A 23,667-nucleotide genomic window follows, 5' to 3' on the forward strand; every position below is an offset into this window, starting at 1 on the left:
GCATCACGACCGCAGCTGCCGCAGAGAATTACCCCCTCTGCCCCGGACAGCATGTGACTGTGCTGAACAAGGATAGAGGAACATGGCATCCAGCTATCATTGTTCAAAAATGCAATGAGCCAAGAAGCTATGTTGTACAAACACCAAATGGCAACCAGGTCAGGCGGTGCAGGAGCCACCTGCGTGAGCTATACATCCCACAGATGCAGAGAAGTCCAAAACAGACACACTTTGCTGTACCACAGCTTCAAGAGGACACCCACGAGGGCCCACCGGAAACACCTACAATGCAGAGTGACCCACCGGAAACACCTACAATGTCACCCTGTACCACACAGGTGCCCAATAGCCCAGGACCAAGACGCACAAGATGTGGGAGGGTTGTAAACAGACCTGATTATTTCAAAGACTATGTGACATGAGCACACAATATTGCACAAGAGATGCCCACTACAGAGGGCCAGAACAACACCAGGAGCACAAGGCTGGGTCATCATGGGGACTCTGTTGCTTTGTTATCATTATGGTCTTGGAGGGTGAATGTAAAACTAAATAAGGGGGGGGGGGGATTTGCACTTGGTGATGTGATTCAGTGGACTATTGACATAGTGTTGTTCTAGTTCTGCTAAGGGAGGTTCGGCATTCTGGGAAAGTATATGGGGCGATGCTGCTAAATAGGGGGGATGTAGTGATATGCAGTAGGTACCATATAATGCCGGGGTGCGACCCGGACGATATATAAGAGTGCACCAGTATGTATGAGCGTCTATGTCAACCAAGTAAACTTGAGTCCAGTCTGCAACTCATTGTCTTCATTGTCTCGATAACACTTCACTACCCACCTTCAAAACCGCTCTCAAAGAGCACATGCGGGAGGCTGCAATTCGAAACTGGTTCCCGTAAATGTCCGAACACCCTCCCACCCCCCTCCTAATGTACATTTCCCTCCCCCTCGTATGTATATATTTACTGTTAGGATCTCTGTTTAACAGTACTGTATATTTGCATATCTTTTATGTCACAAATGTAACAGTACTGTATATCTGTATGTCATAAATGTCATGATTAGATTAGATTAGATGATTAGATTAGATTTGTATATCTGTATGTTGTGTATGTCATAAATGTCATTATGAATTGAAAATGGGGGACCCTGATGTAAACAAGACGAAAGTCTTTCTCTGGTCTGCATCCCCTTAACAATTGTGTATTGAGTTGTACTGTACTGTACCCATTCTGCCATCTGTTAATTAAAGTTTTCAATCAATCCATACCCACTTTATGTCCCCATGCGGTTTTAGGCTAAATCCATGCAGTTCTTTGCATCCAGTACTTAAATGTGTTGTTTTCACCTGTTCTAAAAATCGTGTATTGTGACCATTTCTGCATATTCTGGTCCCTAATCTTGGAATTGCATAAATTGGGCTCTTGTGGGCCCAATTGTATTCATACATAATGATGGTAGTCCCTATAGTAGCCATTGTAGTGGGACTTGACTTCACTGACCTATTGTGACCTTTAGGATAATCACAGCCTCGTGTAACTTTACAAACACAAACTAGAGACCTGGGGCATTCAGAGAATGTCTGGCCTTCCTAGGTTTATTGACCATAAGGGGGGTTTCTGAGCAATTTCCAGAACAGTGTTGATCATCCAATGCACATCTTACAGAAATCTCCTAATGTCATGGGTTTTTGATACCAAATCACAGCATGGATTTTCTATGGTGTTCCTCAAGATCTTGGTGTCTTAATGGGCTATTTTGGAGGGACTTTTTGAGCATATTGCTGCAACAACTTATGAGACTTAAAAATTATCAATATATTAAAATGTTTATTTGAAATTAAATAAGTATACAACATTTAGATACATTTACATTGAGAATAAAACCATTTGTAACTAATAAGACTTTCGATATCTATGGTCAACTTACACAATCATTAGCAATATCATTAAGACCATAAAATAATATGGTCTCGCTCTAAAGCAGCTGCTCCCACTATCCTGACATTAGAAGGTACGTCTAGAAATAGTGGCATCTTACAAAATACCTGGGCAATTCTTGATGAAAAGTTGCCTTTTCATGTGCATATTGATAATCTATTGAAAAAGCTAAAAAGAAAAAAGGTTTTCGTCTGAAGCCAGATGTAAAATTGTGCAAAGAAATTAGTTGTGTCTGTATTGGATTATGGTGATGTGATTTACACGCATGCATCTTCATCCTTAAAAAATGTATATGCTTATCACGCTGCATTACATTCTGTAACAATTGCGAGCTCACACACTCACCATTGCACTTTATATGAATCTTTAGGATGGTCCTCTCTAGACCAGAGGTGAAAGATTAGACGAGGTATTGCTATCTACATAATTTCATGGTGCTGTAATTAACACACCACAATAAAAATGGCCACTCTCAATAACGGTCAAACTAAATGCATTGTTTTTCAGTAAATGTTCCTGGAAAAACTGCTTTATCTTATTCACCTTGGGTATGGAATGAGCTGCAAAATAGCATTATCTTACTAACACCCCTTTCTTTGACATAACCTTGACTTGAGTTGGACTTATGGATATGAGTTATGGACATTGCTGGAATGGCCTGTACTCCCCTCTTCTTTTCCCTTATGTAGCCTTTATGTACGTATGTTGTATGTGTTCTATTATGTGAAATAGTTTATGTGAAACTGCTTGTGCTGTCCTCTTGCCCAGAACTCCCTGCAAGAAGAGATCTTGTATGTCAATGGGATAAATAAAGGATAAATAAAATAAAAAAATCAGCATGGATTACTGTGATATATAAACTGATCATCTATATAAAGCTCTTAGCTTAATAATAGACTTAACAATTCCCTTAGTGATAAATAGTAAAGCGGTGTACAGTCCTTGCTTAAGATCTAAGCATGCGGTCACTTCGTTATTAGCTTAAAAAGGGCACATTCATGAACTAATGCTAATGTTTATAAACATGATTATTTATAACAAAGTAGGCGAATGGCAAATGCACACATCTCGCTTGCTATTACGGTGGTTACCATTAAGCTATCAACTCAATGTGTATTTTCTCACCATTGCTTGTTATGCCATAGCCAATACCTGTGATTACCATCAAAGCTATCAATATCAACTCTTCTCTCTTCCATCCAGGTCAGATGGGGGCCTGCCTACCTACCCCAGCTGGGTCGCGCCCCTCATCATGTGTGCTTGGCTCCCTTTGCCCCCCCACGCCCACCTGCTGGCCACTCTGGCATCTACATATGACACTAAATACAATAGGACCCAAATGGGAGAATGAGTCAAATAAAATAAAAAAAGAGCCTGCATTGTGAACATACATTAGCTTCATTATTTATAAATGATTGGAACTTTGATAAGGCCGCCGGTTTTCAATAGACCTTTTCATATTTGAGAACATAAACATTCTAAATGGGCACAATTGTATTTCCTGTTGCAGTGTTTGCTAACACTATAGCCGACAGGAAATAAACTTGGGCCCAAGCTGTTCCCTAGCAATTCCAAAAGGTCTGTACATTACATTTTTCACAACTACCTACATTCTGAATACTGCTCACAATGGTGGGAGCCCTGTGAAGATAATATATTATGTCCCTTTGGTAACGTATGGTGTATTGGTTCTTATATCGCTGGGAAGATGATAATGTATGGTGTATTGGTTCTTATGTCCCTGGGCAGATGATAATGTATGGTGTATTTGTTCTCATGTCCCTGGACAGATGATAATGTATGGTGTATTTGTTCTCATGTCCCTGGGCAGATGATAATGTATGGTGTATTTGTTCTCATGTCCCTGGACAGATGATAATGTATGGTGTATTTGTTCTCATGTCCCTGGGCAGATGATAATGTATGGTGTATTTGTTCTCATGTCCCTGGACAGATGATAATGTATGGTGTATTGGTTCTTATGTCCCTGGGCAGATGATAATGTATGGTGTATTTGTTCTTATGTCCCTGGACAGATGATAATGTATGGTGTATTGGTTCTTATGTCTCTGGGCAGATGATAATGTAATATGTATGGTGTATTGGTTCTCATGTCTCTGGGCAGATGATAATGTAATATGTATGGTGTATTGGTTCTCATGTCTCTGGGCAGATGATAATGTAATATGTATGGTGTATTGGTTCTCATGTCTCTGGGCAGATGATAATGTAATATGTATGGTGTATTGGTTCTCATGTCTCTGGGCAGATGATAATGTAATATGTATGGTGTATTGGTTCTTATGTCCCTGGGCAGATGATAATGTATGGTGTATTGGTTCTTATGTCCCTGGACAGATGATAATGTATGGTGTATTGGTTCTTATGTCCCTGGGCTGGGCAGATGATAATGTAATATGTATGGTGTATTGGTTCTTATGTCCCCGGGCAGATAGTCAGTGGTTCAGTCCACATTAGGAGTCTTTCTTCAAATCGAGGGGGAAGGTGTTGACCCATTTCTGCGTGCGGTCCCGACACTCGTCCCAGGTGTAGAGAGGGCGGTACTGGAAGTGTCGCAGGGCTTTGTCCGACTTCACCGTGAACGAGGTGCAGGCCACGGCTAACGTGTAGCGGTTGAGCAGCGGCGTGTAGCTGCACACGGGCTTCAGTGTCCAGCGCAGCACGTCATTCAATATGGCCAGGAACCACAGCACCACCAGGGGAACCTGGATCTGACGGAAGTTGAAGGCCGACAGGAACTGCATGTTGAAATCCTCGTAGCTCTTGTAGGGCGAGTCGTCGTAGCAGAAATAAGCCTCACCTCCGAGTGCCTCGGGGCGCTCCCTAAGGGCACGGGCTGCCAGCACATGCATCCAGGCCACGTTGCCTAGGAAAAAAAACAAAATAGATAGATAGATAGATAGATAGATAGATAAATAAATATGAATATCATACTATGCCGAGAGCACTACAAGGGCTGTTGTTGATTAGAACATCGCTAACAAGTCACTACAAAAGGATCTAAATCCAGAGCTGAATCTGCTTAGGCTGGAGAACTCGCGTCCTTGAGACCCAAGAGGTCCAAGCGGAAGTGTCACCGCCGTGTCTCCCCTTTTGCTCCTCAGATTGGGATTCCCTTTCCACCCTGTTCCCGCCTTGGAATCCCAACCCGAGTGCGATATCAGAGCGAAGCGGCCGGTCACGTGAATACGGTCCACCCCCCGTACGGTCACCGTCTCTTCTCACCTGCATAGACCCGCCCGTGCTCAGTGTCTCGGGGGACGCCCCGAATGAGCCAGCCTCCCGTTTGCACGCCCATCTGGTAGAAGTCCTTCATCAGCTGGTGCTGCTCACCGTAGATCCCCGTGGGCCTCAGGGAGCATGTGTACAAGCAGGCGCCCCCGTTCACCTGGACCGAGTGGGAGAGGGGCGTTAGGGAGAACACAGGGGGACGGGGGGTCGGGCGGGGATCAGAAATGAAAAGAATTCACATAGGAGTGGTGAAGCCCCAGAGAGCTTCTGCACAGTGTTGCTTTTTCTCCAAATGGTAACGTCAGGAATGGTGGAGCAACAACAACACAGTGGAGCTACAAGGGGGGGGGATTTGAGGGGATTTTTGTGATATTGCAAAAGAATTCCACCACATAAGTCATAACTTGTTTTATTATTATTATTATAATTTTTTTTGTTTTACTCTAGAGCCAAACTGAAGGAGTATCAATGATGTAAGCGTGGGATGCTTACATGTTAAAAAAAAAAAACCTGTGTGTCAAGATTTACTTATGACATCATTCAATTTTAACGTTCTGGCAAGCTAAGTCAGTTCAGAGATTTATCCAGTGATCTCATAATTCAACCATCACTCCTAGTCAGTAAACAACCCTGTGATAAAACGAAAGAATTCTGCTGCTCTGCCAAATGTACATATATAAAAACATAGGCCTACACTGGCTCATAAAGATTTACACAAAACATTAACAAACGCTGTATCTTTGTAAAACAAAAAAAACATGCACACGTGAATTACCTTGGTGCCGTTAGCTTGAAGCACAATCTTCTCAGCCTTAGCCTTGCTCTTGGGATAGGGCATCTCGTGGCAAACATTATAGGGCGTGTCTTCACTGCCCCTGTTAGGACAGACATACGGTATAGTTAAGAGTGTGTGAAAAGAGAGAGCGCTGCCTTGTTTTCTCGGCCACAAGACCACATGGATGGGTGGAATGTTTTTGGATAAGGTCAATTGGCAGATGAGATGGCATATGGAATGTGAGAGTGAGAGAGAGAGAGAGAGAGGGAGAGAGAGAGAGAGAGAGAGACTGTTGTTTTCTGGCCAGAACCAGGCATGCCTGCAAAGACGGACAATGTTTCATTCTGGCACTATGCCATGGCTGTTAAATAGAGAATGCCAAAAGTAATGGACCCCCGTTGGACCAGAGTTCTGTCCCAAGGACGCTCTACATGACACCATTGTTGTTAGATATGATTTAGTACAGAATTCCATAACTGTCTACGCTGTAGGTAGGTGAGGAGATAACCATGGAGAGAGTAAAACAAACCTAGAATCAGAAGTCATTCTTATACATTGTGTGAACTTCTAGTGAATAGAATCTTAGTGAAACTCATCTACTCCTCCCATTCTGCTGGGGACCCTCTGGAACCCCCTCAAGGACCCCTGGGGGTCCCCGGACCCCACTTTGAGAACCAATGCTCTAAACAAACAGCTGAAGCCGCAGATGACGAGCAACGCACATCTGGAGAAATGTTAATGCACGCCACGCGTGGCGGAAGGATGCTGGGTTTGGCAAGATGACAAGTATTTCTCTCTTTCTCTGATGTGTGCGTGCTCTCGGATCTCTCTCCCTCTCTCTCTCTCCCTCTCTCCCTCTCTCTCTCTCCCTCTCTCCCTCTCTCCCTCTCTCTCTCTCTCTCTCCCTCTCTCTCTCTCCCCCCCCCCTCCACCGGTACACACGCCTCTTTTCAGCGCTCGCGACAAACACATGAAAGATTAAAGCAAGTAAACGGACACCAGAGGCAGGAACAGGTTCCTCGGACCCTCCCCTGCAAACACACAGCCTGTTATTGTCAGTACAGGCTTGATTATGTAACGTTACATCATAGCAGCAGCAGTCACCTACAATGAGGACACTTTTCTTTTCTTTTTTTAATTAGTTTGAATCTGAAACAAACAAACAAACAAACAAACTGATCTAGTCACCTATTTAGGTATGATGATGATGATGATGATGATCACTAGATCAGTCGTAGATTAAAATAAAGAAAAATAAAGAAAAAAATGTGTTCAACTCGATGGTCTGCTTAGGAAAAAACAACCAGTGGAGAATGTTGAATACTGAAGCCAGCAAACGTACAGCTAGTTAAAACCACACCTATAACAGCAGCGTTACATAAGATGTTTCTGACATACCAGACACTGGCTCGGCATATGGAGCGCATGAGATAATGTTGGGAGTGACAACGAGAGATATGCACCTTGTGGACTTCCAACAGATTTGTCCAAATACCGTACACCTCAAACATCTGTTGATTTTTTTTTTTTTTTTTTTTTATAAACTTCATGAACTTAAAAAGAACCCTCCACATCACCACTGGAATGCTCCAAATAAACAGTCTGTGTGTCTTTACTCACACCACTAGCTCCCCTCGCCTACGCCCAGTCATTTCTCCTCTCTGTGCATTTTAACTGGAGATTTAAGAGGAGAGGATATTATCGCCGACGGCGATCACAGGAATGTCGCGCTGATGGAACAGGATGGAACAACAGAAAAGGCCTTTCAGAGGAAGAAAAGAGCGATACCAACGCTGTGGGTTTGAGGAGAGGAGAAGAGGAGAGAGTAACGGCGGTTAATACATCCTTTGAGCTCTACCTGATGAAAGTGTCTCCTTTGTTGTTGGGGCCGACCACCTCCATGCTGCTGGTGTAGACCAGATACTGGATCCCGTTCTCCACACAGGCATTGATGACATTCTCCGTTCCTGAGGGCACGGAGAGAACAATCATCATTCCAGAGGTTTAACTCTTGACTTGACTTGACTTAACTTACAGATTCCCTGTAATGTCTAGGTTCATGTGACACCAATAGCTTCGCGCTAGCTTAGATAATGAGTCTGCTAGAGCGTTAGCTAGTGTGATGTCGGCAGGCGTGCACGGTGTGTGTGTGTGTGTGTGTGTGTGTGTGTGTGTGTGTGTGTGTGTGTGGGGGGCTTTAAGATGTACGTCTGTGCTTGGGGGCCCACTGTGTCACAATCCATCCAACAGGAATTTCCTGAGATGTGGTTCAAAGGCGGCACGAGAGAGAAGGTAAACAAGACCGGTTCATATAGAGGAACCTCTTAAACAACAACATCTGGTCATATTTGGCAGGGGTTGAAGAGAATCAAAGAGTAAGTACAACCGCGTTGCCGTCAGATAATACCACTGACAAGACTGCATCGCCCCCAGGTGTGATGGCCGTTTGCTTGCACAACATCTTGAAAGGGTCACCAGTGAGCACTATCGGATGTTTTCTGGCCGAAGGACAGCGACTGCCGCGGTTCTCGAGGCACGAGCGGTGGAAAATGACATCCGTTCCGACGAGCTATTCTCCAGACTCGGATGGAATGACCACACTTCTCATGAATCACGTTAGACAATGCTTGAAACGGTATGATACGTGCCTGCAATAGGAGTTGGTTTTAAAAAGATACGCGATACGGTATTTCTTTCAAAAACCACAAATGTGTTTTTGTCTTTTGTCAGAGGCCTTACTCTTTTACTGAAGTCGAAAATAAATTCCACAAAGATGTGATGGTGTGAAACTGAAAAAAAACATCAGAGAAAATATCCATCCTCATACAATGGGGCCTACTTGCCTCAGGGTTAAGGCCGGGGATCATAATCATGTGTACACTATTATCTGACACGAACATGATTGCTCAATTTTGGTCACCAGCAGAGTGAAGCAAGACATTCTGGACCTTGTGCATGAGGCGTGTCTCTGGGCCTCCCCTTCCCATCCAACTCTCTCACACACTCACACACACACACACACACACACACACACACACACACACACACACACACACACACACACACACACACACACACACACACACATGTTGTTTTAATTGTCTGTATGACATGTAAATGTTGTGAGTGTATACAGGTTTTTATTGTTGTTTTAATTGTCTGTATGACATGTAAATGTTATGAGTGTATAAGGGTTTTTATTGTTGTTTTAATTGTCTGTATGACATGTAAATGTTGTGAGTGTATAAGTCTGTAACTGTATTTTGTGTGTTATGGACCCCAGGAAGAATAGCCCCAGCACTGCTGTGGCTAATGGGGATCCAAATAAACTTAAACACACACACACACACACACACACACACACACACACACACATTTAGAATATTTAGAATATTTTATTTATGTCCACATAAAAACAAGGTTTAAAGGACACAAATATTAACAGTGCGCTTGTACATTGTGGGATTATTCGGATACAATCGTGCCACAGTGGCAATCAAAGTTACAGACTCACACGGATGATGAACCTGACAATCAACACACAGCTCATGGGTACAGATAGCAGCGTCTTCTCCAAATTGCCTGGCTGCCAATAATTGCTGACACTGAGCAATATTTAGCTAATTGTTTGGCTCTTCTCTTCGGAAGACCGGCCAACTGAAGGCCTCTAACACCCAACTTATGGACATGACCCAGGCTTCCAAATATGAAGACTAAAAGTTTACAGTTGTAGCCGAGTTGTGAAATGGTATGGTCTAACAGTTGATATTTTAACATTTTGGTTGTAAATGCTTCCTCTAGGCTGTAGTCAAACGTGCAACCAACTTCCAGGATGAGAACCTCTCTGTTATTCTCATTAACAATAACAACATCGGGGGTGTTTGCTGAAATGTCAGAGAACAGTGAATTGTCCCTACACAGATTGAGCATATATGGCTTCACACTGGTGTGTTTATACAGCTTATATGTTGCAGGTGACCCGAGTGTGGAACTGACACTGTCTGCAATCAGGTTCACGATCCTATCATGCCTACAAATGTAGAGCCCTTTGTATGCATGACAGCCATTGAGTATGTGAGACATGGTTTCTGTTGTCTGTTCGTGACCATGGTGTATGCAGTGTGGGCTATGACTGCCAGGGAACCAGATGGAAAGGTTGAGCATTGATGGTAAAACCTGTAGCCTAGCTTTTAAAGTAAAAATGATGATGCTCTCATCAATAGCTACATTTTTAAAAACTGCGTGCGAGACAGAGTGGTCAGCGGCAGGGAGACAAGCAAGCTTCCCTTGCAGTTTAAGCTCAGTCCAGTGTTGACGTTGGCGTTGTTGTTGTGCCGACATGAGATGGCCACGGGCATTGGTAAGTGGCAGTTCATGCCACGTTCCACAGATGTCAATGGTGGCCTTCACAGAGATGGTAGGGTCAGAGATGATCTCCTCAGAAACGTTAACAGCGTCTGAGTCCGGCCCCACCCACTCCAGGGCCACGTTGGACCAGCCGCATAGGTCACACACACACACACACACACACACCACACACACACACTGTAGTCATTATGCCACTATCCCCTGATCATTGCTCTGATACATGTGCAGTCGCCAGCCATTTCAGCTGACCAGGACTCAGTGTTGTAGGGACTGTGTTCGTAGGGACGACTGACCAAGCCGAATGTACCGCTGACACTGAGATTTGAACCCTGGGTCTCTGCGTTGGTAGGTGAGTGCTTAGACCTCTATGCTACCCAGCCGTACCAGTCAAGACCATCTTACCGACCCCCCCCCCCCCCCCCTCCCAGCTTGGGGCCCTGGGTTGTCAACTTCACTTTCAACCACTTCTATGCCCCTGTCAGTAGATTCACACCCGACGCGTGAGTACTCACAAAACTTCATTATGGTGTTTCCATGGTTACACACTGCTCACTCACCAGCCCACACAAGCACTCATCCACTCACACACACAGTTAAACACGAACAATGCTCGTCTGACAAATAGCCTTATTTACAGACCCACACATAACCCCAAGGAGGAGGTAAAATATATACGGAGGGGATATATTTCCTCATAGTTACAACTGTGGCAATGGCGACATTGTTACTGGAATGTGGAAAACTAAAGGAAGGGAGAGGTGACAAACTCCTAGGAAAACTGCGGCTTGCCACCACTTTTAATGAGACGGAGGGCCATATCTGGGGAGCAATATATCGGAGCGGAAAGCGAGCTGTATCCAATTTGAGAATTGTTTTTCCTTCTATAACTACTGCTTTTGTGGTTTCTAGAACTGCCGCGTGGTCGCCTGCCGTAGATCAGATTCAGACAACTCCAACCACTCATCCTCTGTCTCTCTGTTCCCTCCCACCCCTCCTTTCCCCCCGTCTCTCTCTTTCCTGCCAGGGGCGTAGGTGCCGTTCGTCACGCTCTGCGTGTGTGGGGGGGGGGGGGGTCTCACCTTGCACGTTGACCGCATGAATGACGGCCTCCGGGACTCTGTGCCAGACGTCCACCAGGCTGGCTGTGTGAATGACGAGGTCAGTGCCGCGGGAAACTTCCAGCACACTGGCATAGTTTGTGATGTCTCCCTGTGTCACCACCACCTTTACCCGGCCTGGTGACGTGGGAGGGAGGGAGGGAGAGAGGGAGAAAGACAACACAGCTTATTAAATGTTCTGGTCGCCTCAGACTCACTCCTATCCGAGCTCTGGGGGGGTCATCAAAGAAAAGCAGCCTATTCTCTGTCCTCGCTCCACAATGGCGGAACGAACTCCAGGACAGCTGAAACCCACCCAATTTTCCGCTGTCGACTAAAAACACACTTCTTCAATCAATATCTGAAATGAAAAAAACATATATACTAACCTTTATACTGTCTTTTACTATCATGTACTTTGCTACTAAATAATCTTCCTTGCCTATATTACTACCTACTATGCACTCTGTAACACCCAAGTTAGACACTGTTTGACGAACAATATTACTTGGCTGCCAGTGTTGTATACTCTTTCTGCTGACTTGTACAGAACTTGTAAGTCGCTTTGGATAAAAGCGTCAGCTGAATGACTAAATATAAATGTAAATGTAAAGGAAGGAGATATTTGATAATATTTGATTACACTACCGAATGGTTAACAAATGTCCTCCCAGCTCGACTGCATGGCCTGATAACAGTTTGTGCAAGGGAAGGGGCGGTTGTGGTGGGAGGATCAAGGACAGAGGGCGGAGCTTGAGATAGTTCAAGTTCATGTCATCTCCTCACGACAACAAGGGCATCTAATGAGAATGTTGTTCAGCCCCAGCTACAGTACATCCCCTTTGTAGACCTTGATTATTGTCATTAAAAGACCAAATGACAGCAACCCATACAAAGCCTTGGTGTTTTCAGAAGCCAACTTCGCCTAATGGTTACTTGTTTGTCTAGTTTTTTCAATCTGTGATTTGCCCCAATCTGTGATTTTTCTTACCACATCAATAAACTATTATTTATTAACTGTAATTATTATATATTAACTTGATCAATGGTGACAAAAGTGATTTTGTTTGCAGATCATTCTGTTGGGAAGAAAATGTAACAATGTGCTATATTGCAATAAGGGGTAGGACCTGATAAGCATATTGCTTCTTCCTATTCCTTTTGTTTGTTTATTATTTTATCCTAATTTATTATAATTTTTTCTTTTCACAGCAAATTATATATTATTGTTTTTTTACATTATTTCTTTATATTTATTTTTTGAAATAAAACTATTCATTCATTCAACATAAGCTGTCTAGCGTTAGCCATTGTATCAAGAACACCACCATTCAACTAGAGAAGGAAAACGTGTTTCCATTCTTAATTTTATTGATGCTTGGGTTAATTATTATTGGGCCGTATTGTCCATAGTGACTTGCCTTGTCTAAGCTATAGATTTATCTGAGAACCAAAGGACAGAGTGTGATATTGTTACCGTGGGAACGATATGGACATTTGAACCCAGAAATAATAACCCTGCAATAGATTAAGCATGCTATGGTGACTGAGGAGGAAGCAGTTACTTTATGTGGGCGGCTGGGCGCCCCTGTAATTATCCAGGAGTCGTCTTGTAATTGCAGTACAAGAGTTATTACTAGTCTGTAACTGAACACTCTTACGTCACTCCTTTCAGAGTTCCTACTGTGTCCAACCTGTAACTTAGATCAAATGGGCCAGTCTGGTATGCTCTGTATTCAATTAAGCTGAAAGCAATGGCCACCTTAAATCAACCCAGGCAAGTAAGCAGTAGGTTGACTTCTCAGTGTCCTTGTGCAGTGAGACTTACCGAGGGTCAAGATTGCAAGGTCTCTGATTACCGTTTTCTATTCTCCATAGGGCCCCAACACAAGGTCTCTGATTACCGTTTTCTATTCTCCATAGGGCCCCAACACAAGGTCTCTGATTACCGTTTTCTATTCTCCATAGGGCCCCAACACAAGGTCTCTGATTACCGTTTTCTATTCTCCATAGGGCCCCAACACAAGGTCTCTGATTACCGTTTTCTATTCTCCATAGGGCCCCAACACAAGGTCTCTGATTACCGTTTTCTATTCTCCATAGGGCCCCAACACAAGGTCTCTGATTACCGTTTTCTATTCTCCATAGGGCCCCAACACAAGGTCTCTGATTACCGTTTTCTATTCTCCATAGGGCCCCAACACAAGGTCTCTGATTACCGTTTTCTATTCTCCATAGGGCCCCAACACAAGGTCTCTGATTACCGTTTTCTATTCTCCATAGGGCCCCAACACAAGGTCTCTGATTACCGTTTTCTATTCTCCATAGGGCCCCAACACAAGGTCTCTGATTACCGTTTTCTATTCTCCATAGGGCCCCAACACTAGGACTAGATCAACAGGCAGCCTCTTGTGTTGGGAATAGAAAATGAATGCTGCTGATGAACAAAGAGAGCTCCCCCTCGGCTTGGCCAGGCACTTTCTCACAAAAGGCTGTTGTTGCTGAAACAACGCAAACTGAAAAATATGTAACTGCCCTTTCCATGTGTATGTATAGCACTATATCTGTACCCCTCTACATGTGTATGTAATACATAGCACTATATCTGTTTATATAACTCATACACCTTACTGTAAATTGTACCTAAATTGTACCTCATCCCATTTCTGCTTTGCACTATATAGTATTGTACATTAGTACACTGCATAGTATTGTATATTATATGGTAACTCAGTTACGTCTATTCTGCATCGAACATTGTACATATGTCTATACTGAACACTGTGACCTCATTTTCTACTTCTAATTTACATGCTATACTATGTTATTTGATACTATCTTGTCTAGCACAGTCTCTGGAGCGTAACAGTAAGAAGCATTTTGTATGAAAGTATTCTGTACTTCTGTATGACAACTATTAAAGAAACTTGAAACTTGTACCCCTCTACATGTGTATAGCACTATATCTGTACCCTCTACATGTGTATGTATACCATTATATCTGTACCCCTCTACATGTGTATGTATACAACTATATGTACCCCTCTACACAGGGGCGTAGCTGAAGATTCTGGGCCCCATGAAAGAATCTATTTATGGGCCCCCAATCCATGCGAGCGCGCGTTAGCGAGCAATGATGAAGCCTTGATGACAAACTATGCCCAAAACGCCCTTATTATCCAGGACAGGAAATGTTTGGGAGTTGGCTGTGGTATTATCCCTGTCCCTGGTCCCACCTGTTGAGTGTTTAATGACCTGTGTATCTGCAGGTCGCGATGTGGAAACATATTTTTCCTATTCTTTTTCAATACAGAATTCCCTGCAGAATGCTGTGCTCATGGAACGCCCTACCCAAAGCTGTAAAGGAATGTGAATCACTACCCACTTTCAAAAACACTCTCAAAGAACACCTACGGGAGACTGCAATTCGAAACTGGCCCCAACAAATGTCCTAACCCAGTTGTACAGTAAATGTATGGCTTTGTCAGTATTCCAATGTACAGTGTACAGTGTGTGTGTCCCCCTACCCAACCCCCCCCCCCCCCCCCCCCCCCCTCCAATGTACAGTCCCCCCCCCCCCCTACCCAACCTCCTCCAATGTCGTTTCTACATCAAATGTATATACACTCTTTTCTGGACACTTTTTGTATCACAAACAGTACTGTATTTGCAAATCTGGTATGTCATAAATGTATAGATGTAGCAGTACTGTCTATCTGTATGTCATAATATGTTATGATGAATTGAAAATGGGGGACCCTGATGTAAACAAGACGAAAGTCTTTCTCTGGTCTGCATCCTCTTTAACAATTGTATGTATTGAGCTGTACAGTACTGTACTGTACCCATTCTGCAATCTGTTAATAAACTTTTCAATCAATCAAACTCATAGGCTCCATTGATGTCCCCTGCACCCTCGTGGAGCCCCAGACAGTAACACACCATCCACCGCGTGTCCAGTGTACTTGAAGGGTACGTTTTAACAATTCACATAATATTATGTTCTTGTTAATGCCCCTGGACCGTTCAATTAGCAATAATAATAATAATAATAATAATAAAAAAATTTCTTTTATTTATATAGCGCTTTAATTTTTTTCAAGAATTAACCCAAAGACGCTAGACCTGCGCGATGTTGGGGGACAAAAAGAAACCTAACGCGCACGGTAACCATGACGATGGAGCTCAGTATATCTTTGATTCGTTGATTAAAGACTTAATTGCCTTAGTTACGACGTTACTTCCAAACTATCATAGGTTATGACCCAAGTAAGCGCGGTACAACCAATTTTAGTAGCCAATTTAGTTACAAACTAACTCATAGCTACCGGATGGAAGGCAGCTGAGCTGCAAAATAATATTTTTCGCGTTTTAAACACATGTACAGTACACGTTGTGGATCCGTTAATAACAATATGGGGGAAAAAAAGAAAAAAAACGATAATTAATTGTATGGTGAAATCAGTCATTTGCCTTACCGTTATAGTCCTGTAAACTTGAGTCGATGTGTTTGTCGAACAGTCGGATCTCGGATATGTTTTCTTCCTTCTCCAGTAGCACTTGCAACAGGTGTCGACCGAGGAAACCACATCCTCCGGTAATTAAATAAACAAGACCCGATTCCTTCTCAGACATTATGTTGCGCTTGCTAATAATAGTTGTTGTATGGAAGATCGTAGCTCGTCTCTCTGCGAGTCAAGTCAGCCTTGCCTTGCTGCATACGGTTTATGGCAGTTCCTGCACTGCAGTGTTTAAATAAATACGTGTGTCGTCGACGAGGTGGGCAGGGCTGGCACCGTGCACCACATTAACCCATTCATACATACAGTCAACTTTGGCCACACATTTATCAAGGCCATCAAGCACTCAGCTTTAGCAGACTAGATTAGGCAAGATGAACTTATCAAGGTCACTCACACTCACACACACACCACAAACATTCACTTTAGACACTTTCAACACTACACCATATTTGTATCTATTACAAAAATATGTGCACGACATCCCTACCTCATTCTTGCATTTCAAAAAGTTAACATTTTCACTTTATTGTTTGTATTTTGTACTTCACTTTTGTAGTGATTGTAATGGTACATAATTCACCCACGGAACTATTGTTACTAGTTAGGAACATTACTAGTTCTGCCCGAACATTCTGGAACATTTGTGATGATGTCATAGCCGAACATTCTAGAACATCGAACATTCTGGAACATTGGTGGTGATGTCATAGCCGAACGTTCTAGAACATGGGTGATGTGACGTCGCCGTATGATGTCATGACCAATGTTCTAGAACTATATTTGTATCTATTACAAAAATATTTGCACGACATCCCTAACCTCATTCTTGCATTTATTTTAAAGTTTAAATTTTCACTTCACTTTGTACTTTAGGTTGTACTTTAGTTTGTATATTTATATTGTATATTTTTGGGCCTTTATTCTTTGTACTTTTTACTTTATGAAGCACAATATCAGGGGGTTCATACAAAACCACTTGAAACTTTTATTGTTCAACTACAGTATATAGTTGAACTTCAGGTTTGACTATCAGTCAAAGCAGAATGCCTATACACACACACACACACACACGTCTCTCTTGTGGATTAGGGATGGTATTTTCGTTAATTTGAAAGTTCCAGACAGTCTTTGTTGTGAGTGTGACTGACACTAATTACACCAACCTTGCTGCAGACTAACAAAACAAAACAAAAAAGCAATCGAGACCAGATGGTATAAGAACTAAGGCAGGCTAGCTCATTCAGGTAACAGATGATATAAGAACCAAGGTAGGCTAGCTCATTCAGATAACAGATGGTATAAGAACCAAGGCAGGCTAGCTCATTCAGATAACAGATGGTATAAGAACCAAGGTAGGCTAGCTCATTCAGGTAACAGATGGTATAAGAACCAAGGTAGGTTAGCTCATTCAGGTAACAGATGATATAAGAACCAAGGTAGGTTAGCTCATTCAGATAACAGATGGTATAAGAACCAAGGTAGGCTAGCTCATTCAGATAACAGATGGTATAAGAACCAAGGTAGGCTAGCTCATTCAGGTAACAGATGGTATAAGAACCAAGGTAGGTTAGCTCATTCAGGTAACAGATGATATAAGAACCAAGGTAGGTTAGCTCATTCAGATAACAGATGGTATAAGAACCAAGGTAGGCTAGCTCATTCAGATAACAGATGGTATAAGAACTAAGGCAGGTTAGCTCATTCAGGTAACAGATGGTATAAGAACCAAGGCAGGTTAGCTCATTCAGATAATAGATGGTATAAGAACCAAGGTAGGCTAGCTCATTCAGATAACAGATGGTATAAGAACCAAAGTAGGCTAGCTCATTAAAGATAACAGATATAAGTACTAGAGGCTGTGGTCAACCCAAGAATCCGAATGGATTAGTCTAGCTCTCAGATGCTTCAGAGAAACCGCCGTCTATGTTTAACAGATTTAATCCCAGATTGTTCTAGGGTGAGGTCCTGAATTTCCCCAAGGGGATTAATGAAGGAACGCTTGACTTGACTTGTTGAGCTCAATAGTGACACAATGTCAAGGTTAGGTCTGCTCAACCTGCTCAATGAGACAAGTAGTACTTTACTGTTACAAGATAATGTACCTTTATCATAATGTATAAACAGTACCACAAGCAACAGCAACAGCCCCCTCAGCATCGACGGGGCACCGGTTGAGAGAGTCAACAGCTTTAAGTACCTCGGAGCCTACATATCCGAGGACTTGACATGGACCACACCACACACATTAACAGTGTTGTGAAGAAGGCACGACAACGCCTCTACTTCCTCAGGCGCCTAAGGAAGTTCCAAGTCAGCCAGAAGATCCTTAAGAACTTCTACTCATGTACAATAGAGCATCTTGACCGGCAACATCACCTCCTGGTTTGGGAATAGCACTGCACAAGACCAAAGCAGACTACAAAGAGTGACACGTTCAGCCGAACGCACAATTGGAGGGGGGCTCCCCACCCTCCAGAACATTTACTACAAGCGTTGCAAGGGCAAGGCTAAGAGAATCATTAAAGACTCCAGTCACCCGAACAACTGCCTCTTTGAACTGCTGCGGTCAGGCAAGCGATACAGGAGTCTCAAGGCGAGCACAGAAAGACTCAGAAGAAGCTTCTATCCCCAGGCCATCAGGCTGCTAAACGAACAATGAATGAACACTACACAGCAACAACCACCAAACGCACATAGCACACACATCCACACGCACACACTCACTTTAAACAAACACACTGTAGCACCCACTCCACACACTATAGCACACACCCACTTTAAACAAACACACTGTAGCACCCACTCCCCACACTTTATATTTATGGATGAAGGATTGCACTACAACTCGTACACCTTACTGTAAATTGTACCTAAAATTGTACCTCATCCCATTTCTGCTTTGCACTATAGTACTGTACATTAGTACACTGCATAGTATTGTGTATTGTATATTATATGGTAACTCAGAACATTGTACATATGTCTATACCGAACACTGTGACCTCATTTTCTTCTTCTAAATTCATGCTATATTATGTTATTATGTTATTTGATACTATCTTGTCTAGCACAGTCTCTGGAGCGTAACAGTAAGAAGCATTTTGTATGAAAGTATTCTGTACTTCTGTATGACAACTATTAAAGAACTTGAACTTGAACTATAGCTACTACCCACAAGATACATTACTTGCAGGAAAGTGGGTGTACCTTTTTTCCCTAACTAGGGAACATTCTGTAATTTTCTTTGACATTTTCAGATCCTGTTTTGCAAGTTCAAAGTTCAACATCCCTGTTTCCAATATTCCGTCAGTCTGCACAGGAAATATCAAGGATGCAGGTGTGATGCATTTCACCCCAACCTCGGGGTTAAGCAGACATTGCAGTTTCCCTTGCACATGCAAGTTCCTGTATGTTACCATCACGCATATTTCTCTTTGCACCTAGTTACATATCAATCTATGATGTGTGGGTTGTAAACTTAAGTTTATACATTAATTGGTGCAGACCAAATCTTCAAAATACCACCAGTTTTAATAACCTGTGAATTGCGAGCCAAAACACTTAAAACCACATAAAAAAAAACTGTTCAAGAAAAAATAAGGAAGCTCATCATTTATTTAAAAAATATTTTAATGCACCATTAATAAAGGGTCCAACGCATTAATACAAGAGAAATATTGCAAATAATATTAAAATAATAATCATCAAATTAAAAGGAAAAACAATAAAAAATAACTGAATGGAAGGTATGTACAGGATTCCCCCCTCATGAGGAGGGGGAAAGGAACACCATATTTACAGCTTGGAATCAGTGTGTTTCTACAAGAAACAAACACCTCTACAATATGTACATTTCTTTGAAATCTTTTAATCTTTTTTTTGTATTTTTAAGTCTTTTTTTATCCTGTAGTAAAGAGGGGGTTGGTTTGTACTGAAAGGCTTTCGTTGCAACAAGAAATATCTGCAGTTTCCTGCTTGGGGAGGGAACAGTGTGAGGAGAAATGTTTTCACAACAGTTAAAAAAAGAGAAAAAGAAAAGAAAAACGTCAAAATTAAAAAGATAAAAACTTGGGACGGTCTTATGGGCAAACTGAGAGACCATGGACCATATTCACACGGTGACCATTTTGACATAAGAGCAAAATGGCCACCGTGTGAATATGGTCAACGAACAACAGAGAGAGAGAAAGAGAGAGAGAGAGAGAGAGAGAGAGAGCGAGAGAGCATGAGGGCCACACTACCCCTCCTCCTGCAGCTTTATCACAAATTGATTCTGAGGCTTGTCTACCTGGCTGGCACGCACGTCAGCACACACACCTACACTCCGAAGAAACTGTGAGCAATTCATTTCATCTAAAGTTGATACATTCTCACAGGAGGGGATGTTGCGATTACAGCCCTGTGTAGAGGCTAAACGAGGTAATCCTCCCTCGTGGTAGAATATACAAACCAATGCACGCTGAGGAGGCCAAAAACGATGAGGGGGGAAAGAACTGACTGAAAATGTGCTAGAACTACACATGGAAACAAGACCTGATCTAAGCAAATAATGTGCCTCTTCAAAAACATTCAGAACACACTCCAAGTGACCAAGTTCAACAACACTGACCGCAGAAGTGCATCGCGGGGGCCTGCTGGGAGGTTGGTAGTAATCATTTGTCTTAACAGACAAATAGAAGGATAATATATAGAAAATATTTCCTCGTCGCACAAACCATCCGACATTTGCTGGTGAAAAATTAACACACAGATACCAGGGGAGGAGCGGCAATTTCACACAAACACACACACACACACACACACACACACACACACACACAGAGGAGGAAGAGGGGTATTCAGCTACCATGGTCCAAAACAAAAAGAAGACGCGTCATCAACATCTTCAGTCTCACGTGACGCACGGCCCGTTACACAGCCTACTGGGGGGGGGGGGTAAAACCACTAACAAAACGGCCAATCCTCGTTACGACTATATTTGTCCAGCTGTTGCAGTGTTTAAACACTTGTTCAAAAGGTCTTGATTCTCTTACTCCAAACACATCGCTACAGTGTTCAGCCACACGCGATGGCCGGAGCAGGGAGGAGACGTAGATACTACAGATCGAAGGGGCCAGAGAATCGCGAGCCACTGAGGATAGTGGGGGAAGAGGGATATCGAAGCTCATTTCACTGTAAGATACTTACAGCTAACGCAACTAAATAATGACGACGACTATAGTCATAATAATATATAATACTATATTAAAAAAAAAGAAAAAAAAAAAAGCTCAATAACAATCTTCATACTTGGAAATCTTGCATAACTGAAGTCCAAAAAAGATCAAGAGCTTTTGTTACTCTAAAACTGCGCCCTGGACAAGCGCCATAAAAACCCTGAATTTGTGTTTTTGTTTGTCTCTGTGCATCTGTGTGTGTGTGTGTGTGTGTGTGGGCAGAAGGGTTGACACTGGCAAAGGGTTCCAGTGAAGCTGGGGGCAGGCACACAATACCAGTGTGTGTGTTGGATGGGATCTCTCCCTGGAAAAGGTTGTTGATTAAAAAAAAGAAAAGAAAAAAAGACCTTTTCATGCCAAAATATCTCCTGGTCAATCCAACAATACTGCTACAGAAGAGCTAACGCTGAATGAGAGGACCCCCTCGTACTGCTCACTCTCCGAGCCTCTGCGGCTCGTTGCGACCCGAGTAAATGGGCCGCGACGTTTGCCGAGAAGAGGAAAAGTGTGCGTGTAAAAGTGCAAGTGTGTGCGTCTCCATTCTCCTGGACACAGAGGGGACGGCCGCGGGGCCACCCAGAGGACCAGGTGTTCACAATGGTGGCTTTGTTTTGGGGGGGCGGTATAGTCTGCGTGGTAGGAACCACCCGACGACTCCCGTTGGCAAGTGAAGAAGAATGTTGATGGTGATAAGGGGGGGCTGGGGGCACTAGTTGAGTGTCCCACGGCAATTCTCTGTCCCACACAGGCAAGGGATCTTGTTGTCCTCCAGGGGGAATTTGTAATCATAGGTTATCTCCTCATTGACGGCGATGGCCTGCTTGGAGTAGATCACAATCTTCTTCTGGGATTCTATAGTGATGACCTTAGCGTAGCAGTTTGGCTGGGGATGGGGAGGAGAGAGAGGATTAGCCACAGTTCAACGAGCGCAGAGGCACACACATTTAGCAATCGCCGTGTTGCATTATTGACAAAAACGGATATTATGTGACTAAAATGCTGAATTCCCTTTTTGCGGGCGGAAGGATGACTCACAGTGCAGCAGTGGTTAATGAAACGGGCCAGGTTGCCACATTTGGTGGCGTCTATGATGGTGTCGTGGTCCACACGGAACAAGTAGCTGCTCCCTATGCCCTGCTGGGCATACCGCTTCTCTCGGTTGTCAGCCACCATCTGCCATCAAGGGGGAAATCACAAGACTCAATCAGCACTTTGGAAACAGATATCAATTAGAAGCAGGGTGGGAAGGGGGGGGGGGGGTGACAGCTAAATCAGGCCTGATCTGTTTCAAAAGGCCTTTGACTTAGCTTTTTATTTTTATTTTGTTACTCAATATTATTTTTTTTCTCTTGTGCTGTTGTCTGTTTATACTATGTTTTTAACTATGTTCTATTTTTATTCTGTTTTTTTTTTATTTAACTATGTCTTAAGAACTTTGGGATCCTAGTGAACAAAAAGTGCAATACAAATACAATTTATTATTATTATTATTAACCCTAAAAATTATCAATTATTCAAAGTATCTGATGATTTACATAATTATCATATTTATATTTCTTTTCTCCATGAAATTGCCACATAAATACTGAAAAATCCCCCCCAAAACTAGTATTATGGGGCAAAAATGCTGCCAATGGAAAAAGTTACATCCTAATCCCGATAGGAAGACATTTGAACATACATTGAATGACATTTGAACATACATTGAATGACAGGTGAATTTGATCAACAATCAGTCATGGTCCATCAAAGGTTCATTCTAAACAATACTACTGTGATTGTACAGCATGTCGATAAACAAGGCATGTATTCAAGTTGAGTCAATAAGGCATGTATTTAAGATAAGTCAATAGGACCTTTAGACTAGTAGTCGTTTCCAGAACTGTGACCAGTTACCTGTCTGATGTTCTGTCCCACGTATTCAATGACCATCTCATCAGCGGCAATAGTTTCCATGGCAAACAGGCCCCACTCGTGGATCCTACTGCGTCCAAAACGCAGCTTCTTCTTACGGAACTGCACATGAGAGAAGAATCGAGTGTCATAACAAGCTCACGTGAGAGAAGAGTCGAGTGTAATAACGAGCTCAGTCCACACTGATCCTCCATTTCAGACCACGCATAAATACAAGATTGAGTTTATCTTAGAAGGTGCACCTTACAGTTTCAGGGGAGAAAGGGGGGGGCATATTTACTATGCATGCAATTCTTAGAATTATGTTTAATCTCTTAACGTGCACTGGCACGTATACGTGCCGTTTTGCACTTTACAAGCAAGTCATGACGTTCGAATGCCACCTCACTCGACCAATTCCATGCCTCGGTTCTCGAGTTACAGGCCGCGCGCCATGATGACCACCCCGGACTCCAGACGCTCCAGAACTGCCAATCATCCGCTGATGGCGAAAATGATTGGTCAGCGGTGTAGCCAACGGGTGTACGCTTCCAACTATATATGCAAATATAGGAACTAGGTGAAAGTTGACGAGCGAA

At 42.9% G+C, this 23,667-nt stretch overlaps 2 protein-coding genes across 2 annotated transcripts in view; both read right to left on the reverse strand.

Annotated features, from left to right (window-relative positions):
- Nucleotides 1-1,830: 1,830 nt before the first annotated feature.
- Nucleotides 1,831-16,144, reverse strand: hsd3b7 (hydroxy-delta-5-steroid dehydrogenase, 3 beta- and steroid delta-isomerase). Its single transcript, XM_084328961.1, has 6 exons — nucleotides 15,915-16,144; nucleotides 11,419-11,574; nucleotides 7,830-7,938; nucleotides 5,972-6,071; nucleotides 5,191-5,353; nucleotides 1,831-4,831 (listed from the first exon to the last, which is right to left on the reverse strand). The coding sequence occupies exons 1-6, from the start codon at nucleotides 16,069-16,071 to the stop codon at nucleotides 4,419-4,421; spliced, it is 1,098 nt and encodes a 365-aa protein (XP_084185087.1). The 5' UTR covers nucleotides 16,072-16,144; the 3' UTR covers nucleotides 1,831-4,418.
- A 5,119-nt stretch (nucleotides 16,145-21,263) lies between these two features.
- The window catches only part of setd1a (SET domain containing 1A, histone lysine methyltransferase), a 38,627-nt gene continuing 36,223 nt past the window's right edge, over nucleotides 21,264-23,667 (reverse strand). The window contains exons 19-21 of the mRNA XM_084328403.1: nucleotides 23,072-23,191; nucleotides 22,211-22,348; nucleotides 21,264-22,058 (exon numbers count right to left, since the gene is read on the reverse strand). Of these exons, the coding sequence (XP_084184529.1) occupies nucleotides 21,885-22,058; nucleotides 22,211-22,348; nucleotides 23,072-23,191 (432 nt within the window). The 3' untranslated portion in view covers nucleotides 21,264-21,884. The remainder of the gene's footprint in view (nucleotides 22,059-22,210; nucleotides 22,349-23,071; nucleotides 23,192-23,667) is intronic.

Source organism: Notolepis coatsorum (assembly GCF_963971535.1).
Source record: "Notolepis coatsorum genome assembly, chromosome: 14".
In the NCBI taxonomy this organism is placed as follows: domain Eukaryota; kingdom Metazoa; phylum Chordata; class Actinopteri; order Aulopiformes; family Paralepididae; genus Notolepis; species Notolepis coatsorum.

Bases quoted from the DNA above. Each gene is read 5' to 3' on its own strand.
- hsd3b7 (XM_084328961.1), bottom strand. From the start codon at position 16,071: ATGTCTGAGAAGGAATCGGGTCTTGTTTATTTAATTACCGGAGGATGT. The intron at 6,072-7,829 runs GTAGAGCTCAAA...CTGTCCTAACAG, and splicing joins AAAGGAGACACTTTCATCAG to GGGCAGTGAAGACACGCCCT. The intron at 4,832-5,190 runs GTGAGAAGAGAC...TTTTTTTCCTAG, and splicing joins GCACGGGCGGGTCTATGCAG to GCAACGTGGCCTGGATGCAT.